Source organism: Eptatretus burgeri, chromosome 16 (assembly GCF_056783735.1).
Source record: "Eptatretus burgeri isolate ZD-2024b chromosome 16, Ebu_testis_v1, whole genome shotgun sequence".
Lineage (NCBI taxonomy): Eukaryota > Metazoa > Chordata > Myxini > Myxiniformes > Myxinidae > Eptatretus > Eptatretus burgeri.
In genome coordinates, this window is record NC_140976.1 from 879,505 (window position 1) to 889,283 (window position 9,779).

General features: G+C 46.9%; 1 protein-coding gene and 1 pseudogene across 4 annotated transcripts in view; both read right to left on the bottom strand.

Annotated features, from left to right (window-relative positions):
• The window catches only part of LOC147010297 (uncharacterized), a 62,913-nt gene that overhangs the window by 51,719 nt on the left and 1,415 nt on the right, over positions 1-9,779 (bottom strand). Inside the window, exon 2 of one of the 4 annotated variants that reach the window (XM_085860699.1) lies at positions 1,973-2,163. In XM_085860699.1, the coding sequence (XP_085716825.1) occupies positions 1,973-2,150 (178 nt within the window). In that variant the 5' untranslated portion in view covers positions 2,151-2,163. Of the gene's footprint in view, positions 1-476; positions 1,949-1,972; positions 2,164-9,779 lie in introns of those variants that run through there. The other 3 variants (XM_085860695.1, XM_085860697.1, XM_085860698.1) reach the window with 3 other exon arrangements.
• On the bottom strand, positions 6,514-9,289 carry LOC147010299 (huntingtin-interacting protein 1-like; annotated as a pseudogene).

Here is a 9,779-nt window from a genome sequence, read left to right on the forward strand (position 1 = left end):
GGATTCTACGCCTCTGGAAACCGAGGTAGGCTCAGGATTACCGAGCTACTCTTTCTTCTTCTCTTTCTGTTCCCTTTGCAATGGGTGAGGCCAAATGCACCAAGCTTCTGCCATGCCTCGACCACAATACTCCTCCGCTCCCCTATGTCCTCATCCAAATCTCGACACTATCCAACTATCCCCACCTTCATGATATACCTCACAAAATCCTCAAATCTCAACCACTGTCTCAGCCTGGTGTTGGTTTAGCTGCTGGGGTGGCTGGTTTAGGATCTCAGGGTCCTGAGTTTGAGCCCCGTTGGCTGCTGCATTAACACCAGGTGGGGTTCATTCAGCCTATCATCTTCCGAGGTCGGCGAAATGAGTTCCAGTGCACTGGTGGAGGGGCACAGCATAAGCGGCACAGCCACGCTTACAAGAAATGATAGCTACCCAGCAGCCAAGTTGCTATATGCAAGAACAGAACCACCGTCTACCTCTTTTCCTCCTACTTCGCTCCTTCAACCTATCCGCTCCCGTTGCCATTCTCTCTTCCCCCATCCGCACCAAGTCTCCAGCCCATCTCAGCCAGAATTTCACCAATCTCTCCATCAAGCTCATCTGCACACCAATCTCCTCCATCAGTTCCTGACCCAGCTGTTCTCCAAAAACTGCAGCTTTTGTTGTCGTATCTGGCAGTGCCACCGTTTCCATACTAAAAAGGTAGGCCGACGTTACACACTTCACCAGGACCTTCCCTTTCAATTCCCGTGTTATCTTTCTGTCTGCCATCAATCCCTCCGCCATCATTGAGGCATTTGCACCCACCTGAATCATCGTGCACACCTCTGCCTCCGACCTACCGGCTGAGTGGGTGGGACAGCTTTTCTCCCTCAAACCGATGTTCACACTGAACGACTCCAACATCCAAGGACCAACCAAAACTCTTCCCTTCGTTCCTCGTACATTCCTTCCACCAGCCAGCACCAAAAGGGCATGCGGTAAGGGAAGAGTATTGGTTATGGGGGATTTTAACTTGCCAGGGATAGATTGGGTCCAGGAACAGGGAAAGGGCAGAGTGGATGAAGATTTCCTCGTTGTCGCCCAGGATTGCTTTTTAACCCAGTTTGTAGATAAGTCCACGAGGGGGAGTGCAGTGTTCGTCCTCCTTTTAAGTAACAATCCCAATATGTTGGAGGAGGTGGAGGTTAGGGAGCATTCAGGATCAAGTGACCACAACATTGTGTGTGCAAAAATTATGTTGAGGGTTGGAGTTCAGGATAGTAGAGCAAGGCCGTGAGATTTCAGGAAGGCAAACTTGAGGATATGAGGAGAGAGTTGGCTGATGTAGATTGGGAGACTCTAACAACAGGACAATCAGCATCAGAAAAATTGGAAACCTTCAAGGACCAAATGTGTGGAGTGCAGAGTAAGTACATTCCAATGAGGTGTAAAACTGAGAAACACATGAGATTACAAATTTTATCACAATATCAGAAATAGAAATTGGGAAACAGATTGGGGAATTGAAAATAGCTGAGAGTATCTATCGAGGAGGTGAGGAAGGGCTTTTACAGATCCAGGTTGGAGTGGAGGAAGTAAAGGAACAGCAAGGTAATCGAAGAGTCGATAAGGCTTTTGTTCTCTTCCTCCCCGGTGAAGTCACCGTCAGGTCAAAAAAACGAGTCACCTCGAAAAAGCATTACCAATAATCTCCCACATGGTTTAAACAATTAAAAATAGGAGGATGGGAATGTTCACAATAAAAAGGACACTTTGCCCATCCAACCATCCGACCAGAAAAAAAAATCTCACAATCCAAGAAACATGAAAGAGAATCATTCCGACCCCTTTGAAAAATTACGATTTTAGCACGGTGGAACTCTTTTGGGATAATAGAATGAATAACAAAAATAAATAAAATAGAAATGGGAAGAATGATGAGGCATTCAAATTGCAGTGAAAAATAAAGTAGTAAAGAATAACTACTCACAGACATCATCGTCGTCGTCGTCGCTCGTGTCCCAGAGAAACACATTGAGGCACGGTGTGTTTTCCTTGTTACTGTGACTCATAGTGGTCTTGCCACGGCGACTCACAGAGGCCTTGCCACAAACTCGCTTGTATGTGCATGGAGATGGTATTAACCTTTTGCCACCTTCTCCTTCCATCGCACGTCTCACTCTGAGCAATAACATGGAAAAACAAAAAAAAACTTGTAGTCAACGCAAGGTGAGTCAAGTCCACTTACAATGGAGACATATCATTATGGCCCGGGGTTCACGATGAGGGGAAGCACAGGAGTTCCTCCTGAACACCCGGTCCTGAGGTCAACAGCCGTGGATAAATCCATGGCTCGGAGGGTTGCCAATGAACCATGAATGCCGATTGGTACCACCAGTCCTGGCAGGGTTATCACAACTTCGAGTGTTACCTCACCTTTGGAAATATATCAAACGGGACTCACGCCCTCGATGCGCCCCTGTCTTATCTTACCTGATCAGGTACAGCCAAGTGAAGCTGCCAACTACACACCGGCTAATATGTAGAGCCAATCGGTGGGGTAGAACTTCCAGGCTAACACTACGTGCGGACTATAATGGATCAATGGAGGAAAAGACACAATAAACTGGGTACATTTACAGTGCAAGCAATTATATTGAAAGCAAGGGTGAGGAAAGGTATGTGACACAATAAGCAAAGGATTTGTTACAAAAGAAAATACATCTAGCAGAGAAAGCAAGGATGGGTGAGGTGAGGCAAAATAAATCACAAACTGGTCCAACACGTGGAACATGTCTTTCAATCCAGACAAATCTCACACTCTCACTATGTCTCTTCGAAAGGACCGTTTACAAAACCCCCCCATCCACTTTCTCAACAATCCTCTGGAAGAAGTCTTTTCTTTCAAGCTTCTAGGTCTCACTATCTGCCATGACCTTTCCTGGGAAAGTCACATTTCCAACCTCACCTCAAAAGCCAGTCGCCGACTGGGAATCCTCCGTCGTGCTAAGTCCTTCCTCGGCCCTCTTGAGCTCCTGACCACTTACAAAGCTTTTATCCGTAGCCTGATGGAGTACTGCTCTCCCCTCTGGGCTGGTGCTCCTGCCTCCCACCTTTCTCGGCTTCACGCTGTCGAAACCAGGGCATTTAAGATCATCGGCATCTCCTGCAATGAAGCTGAGTCTTTGGGCCTCTCACTCAATCACCGCAGGTTGGTCGGTGGTCTTTCTGTCTTCTACCGACTCCTCTTCAGCCTTGCCCCCCCTGCTCTCTCTGCGATTTGTCCCCACCACATTTCCACAGGGCGCTCAAGGTCCGCCAACAACCCCCTTCTGGTAAAACTACCAAAATCACGAATCACTGCTCATCTTCACTCTTTCATTTCTCTTTTTTCCCGCCTTTGGAATAAACTTCCTCACTCTATTCTTTCCCATTCTTCCCTCCAGGCTTTCAAAACAGCTGTTCACCACCACCTCTTATCTTCCCCCATCCAAATCCTCGATCTTTTCTACCCCCGATAATCCACCCAAGCCCACTTCCTTCATTTCTCCTACTTTCCTTCCTGAAAGTCCCTGAAATGTCCATCTTCTCTTCGCCATGTTCCCCGTCCCATCCCCATCCCTCTCCCTTCCACAGTTCACCTAATGTGTCTGTTCCCCACTGTTTTGTCCCTTCCACTCCCGCCCCTCTTGTCTCATGCCTCCTTGCTGTGAGTTGTGTTAGCTCTCATACGAGCCTCGACCAAGGTATACAAAAAAAAAAAAAAAAAAATGCAGTTATTTTCAAAAGAAAGACAAGGGCAGAGCTGTACCATTCTGACACTTACACAGGCTTATCTATGCTAACATGACGGGGGCCATCAGAAACATTCCCGAGGAATATAAGAATAGTCCAGAAGGATAAGACAAGTATGAGGTGCCTGCAACCTCAATTACCAGGCAAGGTCGACGGACCTGCGCAAACCCAGTTGTTGAGGAGGGGGAAGGAGAAAGAACACTGAGGGTGTCTAAGGGACATGGTCGGAGGAGGTGCAAAATGAGGGTGCAGTGATCTGCAAATGATGAGTAAGTGATGTGTCGAGAGAAACTGTAACAAATGTGGATCAGTGGGCCAGGGTAATCGCTGATGCTTTTTTTATGAACATGCGTCCACAGTGGATGAGACGAAAAGGAAAGAAAAGAACGTGCGAGAAGATAGGCTCAAGGAAGTGTAAGGAAGTCTGTAAGTGGAACTGCTAATGCTCTTCTAGCTGCACTCAGCCCGGTGCCTGGTTCCTTTGTTCATCCAGTGCTCCACTCTGTGGACTCTGTTCAACTCCTTTCTGACCCATTTGCTCCATTCCACCGCCCCGCCAAGCTCCATCTGTTGAACCACAAACCAAGAACGCACAGAACCCACAGCCCGTATGGTACATTGTAATACCCTGGTGAGGGAGGAGCCTGGAAGCACATCACGAGGACAGATAAGTGCTTCTCAGTGCCTTCAATTCTGCACAGATCATTACCATTGCACTGGCCACACCCAGATGAGGGTTCGGAAGCAGAAATGACCCCATTCGCTCTGAGCTCTCCCACACGGTTGAGCTCCGCGACGACATGGCTGACTATTTGATCGCGCACTTTGACCGTGAATGTGTGCTCGACACGCAATGAGGGCCACAATTGAGCAGAGCTTTAGGGCTTCCGACATGACATAGAAAAAAGCCCAATGCACACCCGTGCTCCAAGCTCGAGGGCATGCGTGAAGGAGACTCATGTGCGCAGCATTGCAAAATTTGCAAAGAACGGGCAGAAAAGCCGACCTCAAGCCCATGTAACGCATATGACCCACAACCCCACGACACATAAGGGAAGGCCTACGGAGAACAAATACTAATGAAATAACTATCTTGGGAACTGCTTTATGTTTGTTCCATTGCCTTGGGGAGTGACGGTTTCGCAAAACAGTCACAATATTTTGGATGTTTGTGACTTGGAACTTGTCATTCTCCTCTGAGAAATTAGTGCAACAACTCGCTTGGGACCAGATCAGATAATTATAAGACCGACAAGTGACTTCAAGCCACCAGATGGGATGAGAAGAGATCTCCTCTGCTTGGAATTAAACATATAATTAAAATCTGTAAATTGGAACACAAACCATTAGAATTTTTCACAAGAGTTATGAGAAATTCAAGGAAAATGTCATCAGAGATCATGACAAATGGGCCTTACAATCAACCGAAACACAATGAACTCAGGTTATGCAATCAAAAGAAAAAAACAAATACGTGTTGTAATTAATCAACCAAAACCCAATGAAAACGCGTTACATGGGAAAAGCTAGCAAAAGTATCCATCCCCGGGGACGGGAGAACTTCAAGTTAATCTATCAGTTTAAATAATATTTCAATATATACACGAAAATTTTAATAATAATATGATATATAATCTCCCACAATACTTGTTTTGGTGTCTCTGTCCGTCTGTCACACACACACACACACACACACACACACCAATTCATTGTCTGTCTCTGTCTCTGTCTCTGTCTCTCAAAACTGTCATGTCCAGGTGAAATTGATTCTCCCACTCCCAATCCAGATGTCGTGGATTAGATGGGCAGTTTCTTCTCATGATCGAACTGTCGATGCCGCTCCCCTCTGAACACCAGGTCCGGCTCGCAGCCAATGGCGCGGCCTTTCTCTTCGCACACACAACGGGATGCTGCCGAGTTATCGTTCAGAGACGCGCTCTTCTTCTCCTCAGAAACGCACAAACTTCACAACCCAGCGAACTGTCAATGGCTGGCGTCTTGCTCGAGTGCACGAGCAAATTCACCCAAGCATTAACGACGAGAATCGCGCTGCCTTCTTGATCGCGTCGAGGAGAGCAAGGAAAAACAAGACCCTCTGTCCCAACCGCGTTCCTCACACCAACTCATGTCCTGACATCACGCCGAGCAATCATCAGCCTTGTGGGTGTGGCTTGCCGGTTCGAAGCCGGGAAGGCGGGGTTTCTGCCTGCTTGTTCGTGTTCGGCTATGTTGTTGTTGTTGCTGAACCATCATTCTAATTTTATAGTTGTCCTTGTGAATGCAAAAACATTGGAAAAAGTCACAAGGGGCAATCACATACGAGGAGACCAAGCCTTAAACCCCACCAAGTTAACACAGCACCACCCCCGTGTAGTGACACGTCACAACTTGAGCTGACAGTTTTCCCTACTTCCCTACTGTCTCCTGCTCATACACGGACCATGCTACACGAAGCAACCTATCTTTTGCTATGAAATTCATCCAACTACCCTTCAAACATAACACAGCCCCCCTTCCGGAACCATAACTCCTTCAAGGTTCAATGCAGCCATTACCATTCCAGCCTTACCACTTACCGACTCACACCTAATTCGCCTGTGAAATAAAATAGGAGGGGTTGTGGGAAACGAGCCATTGCTAACTTACCTATTCTCCTCAATGTTCAACACCCCTTCAACACAACAATTCAAATATCTGCAAAGCTCTTCGTTCCTCACTCATAACTCCTGTGGCAGGTATAAAATGTCAGAAAGCACACAAAAATCTACCATAACAAATAAAACCTTTACCAAAAACCTTTTAACATTTTTACAACCCCCTTCCAAAGACCGTGTTCCCTGGTGGATGCCACAATACCCAACGTTACCTGCGGAGCCATCCCAATTTACCTCATCCAAATTTCCATGAGCCCTATCCTTCTGGTACAGTTTAGTGACATGGATCAAATGAACCTTCCCCCACACACTCACCACCTGAACCCAATAGTCAATCGTTCATCCCAACCCTGCAAGACCATGGCTTAAATGTTATTCCACATGTGTGGTCCACAGTTTGGCAGCGGGGAGGTACTGAACAACAAAGATGGTGGGGGTGCTTCCGGTTGTGGAACCCGCAATCCAAAAACAAATCACCTGACTTAAGACTTCTCTGCCCCCCCCCCTCCCCCAAATCAACCATCCCGTTCCTGACAGCCAAACAGCTCTTTTTCTGCACGTCCCACCGTGGAGGGTCTCCGCACCATCCAGGCACTCTCAGCTTCTCCTGGGTCGCCAAAGGTCTCCCTAACGTTGGTCGCCCAACCAGACCTCACCTCCGACAGGTCCCCATTGCTCATTCTCCACCGCCATCATCTGACTTTGGCCTGTTACGCTCGTCAGCTCGGCTGCCTGCAATGAGAGTTCGAGTGAGTTGAGATATGTTTTGGCCTCGTGCAGCTCTTGCTCCAGCTTCTCTGCTCGAATTCCCTGCTCCTCAACCTGCTGCTTTACTTGGCTAATATGCCTGCTCAGAGGCCTGCTCCTCTTCGTTCTGTTGGCATTTACCCTGTTCCCTTTCCTTTTGAATCTCACTCGGAAGCTCACACTTCTGCACTCTTTTGCAATTGCGCTATAAGTGTCTTGACCAGCTCTACGTTTCTCTTTCATCTCCCCATACCACTGTTCACTTGTCTGCACCTTCTTCTTAGCTTCAGTGAGCCCTTGCTGTGCTTGTTCAGCTTGCTGCTGGCACAGCCCATCTAATTCAGCTTGCAGGGCTAGGGTGTCAGCCTGCATGTACTCCCGACAGCTGCGATCGCTGTACAACTCAGCCTCGAGCTCACACACTCTCTCCCGAAGATTTTTCACCACTTTCTGGGCTTCGCTCTTGAAGGACTGCAGTTCAGTACGTAATGCCCTAATCTCCTGGCGTAAGCTATCAGCAGATCTTTTTCATCGGGTCCTTCTGTAATGCTGGGTTCTGGAATCAGCAAAGGCTGTGGTTCTGCTTCCGGTTAAAGTTCTGGCTCTTCTTCGCCTGAAATCACCACGAATGAACTCCCATGCTCAACCAGCGCAGACGCACTCAGAAAATCTGGACATTTCTCAGGTAAGCAAGGAATTTGGATGAGCCATTTGAAATACTGCAGGTTGCGGGACTTGTGGAAATACTCTCTCAGCCGGCGAAACTGTTCATTGAATCACTCCCAGTGTCCAGAAGAGTGTCTGCTGGCAAGCAGACGGAAGAGAGGGCTAACAACATAATCATAGAGGTGACTCAAATCTTGTAGGAATTGGGTCAGAGGTGCCAGACGACACTGTCCAGCCTGTGTTACAAAGATAGCACACGATAGATCCGAGGATGCAAAAACTGCTTCAAAAAGGCTGAGCGCACAGTCCATGTCGTCAAACAGCTCCACTGTCAGCAGAAAAATGGTGTTAATGTCATTCTCTACCGTAGCGTCAAGCTCTTTGCCCGCCATTGCCAAGCCAGGTGGAAAAACCGGCCGCTTAATGCGAGTCAATTTTTTTTGATGAACAACATGATGTGGGTGGCCACAAGTTGACCGTAATGGTCATGAAGGTGGTTCCACATGAGACAAAGTTCCTTTAGTCGAGGAACTTGAAGTGAGGAATCCTGCAGAACATTGGGGTGTCCATCGCGCAAAAGCTCGTGGAGCAAATCGCAGAACTTCCAGCTGAGAACAGAGTTGCTGGAAAGGGAGAGAGAGTGCCTGCAACATTCCAGAAAGTGTTGGAGCCTTGTTCTCGGTGGGTGCCCAAGATGCAAATGCGGGAATGTTTCTCTTCAAAGCCTGCACTTGAATCACCCTGACTTGATTCAAGATGAGCCGCCCACTCAACCAACAGGAAGCCACAGCTGCTGCAACTCTCCTCCTCAATGCATTTTCTTGGGATTGTTGTAATATTGGCTCAACAAAACAAACTTCAAGATTTGCCTTCCGAGACAGTTGTGGCCAAAAATATTGGCACCCATGCATTTTTTTCAAATAACACGCAATTTTCTCCAAAAATAAGTTGAAATAAACAAAAGTATTTGGTCTCTACAATTCTTTATTTCACTGTTAATATTACAGAACCTTTGTTTATGATTCAGAACTTAAAAAAATTAATATACCCTTTAAAATCAGAAGAAAAAAAAACAATGGCATTGACAAAATTATTGACACCCTTGACTTAATATATTAGGTAGCACACACAGCCTTTGGACAAAATACCTGGAGTGAAGCACTTCCTTCACCTCTCTACTGGCAGTTTGTTCCACTCTTCCTGTGCAAACTGCTCCAGTTCTTCTAGATTTGAAGGATGCCTTCTCCCAACTGCTGTTTTCAGATCTCCCCACAGGTGTTCAATGGGATTTAGATCTGGACTCATAATTGGCCACTTCAGAACAGTCCAGCATTTTGTCTTGAACCATTCGTGGGTCCTTTTTGAAGTGCATTTGGGGTCACTGTCCTGCTGCAAGACACATGACCATTGACGGAGACCCAGCTTTCTGACACCGGGTTGAACATTGTGTTCCAAAATCCCTTGGTAATCTAATTTCATGGCGCCATGCACACATTCAAGGCACCCAGTGCCAGAGGCAGCACAGCAACCTCGAAACAGTACTAAACCTCCTCCATGTTTGTTTCCTGGAAACAGAGATGATGTTTCACCCAAAAGCTCTAATTTGTTCTCATCTGTCCACAGGGTTTTCCCAGAATGACGTTGGCTTGTTCAGGTGTGTTTTGGCAAACTCCAGTCAGGCTTTCTTTTGTCTCTCAGCAGTGGGGGTCCTCCTGGGTCTCCTACCATAGAACCCCCTTTCATAGAGTTGGCGACAGATGGTGCGAGTTCAAACTGTCGTTCCTTGTGTCTAAAGGTCAGCTTGAATCTGTTTGGCAGTTCATCGAGATTCTTTCTCCACCAACTATATCTTACTCCTCGTTATATACATTGGCTTGAAGCTCTTGCATCTTATTATTTAAACTTCTGGCATTGGTATAGAATATATTTAACTTT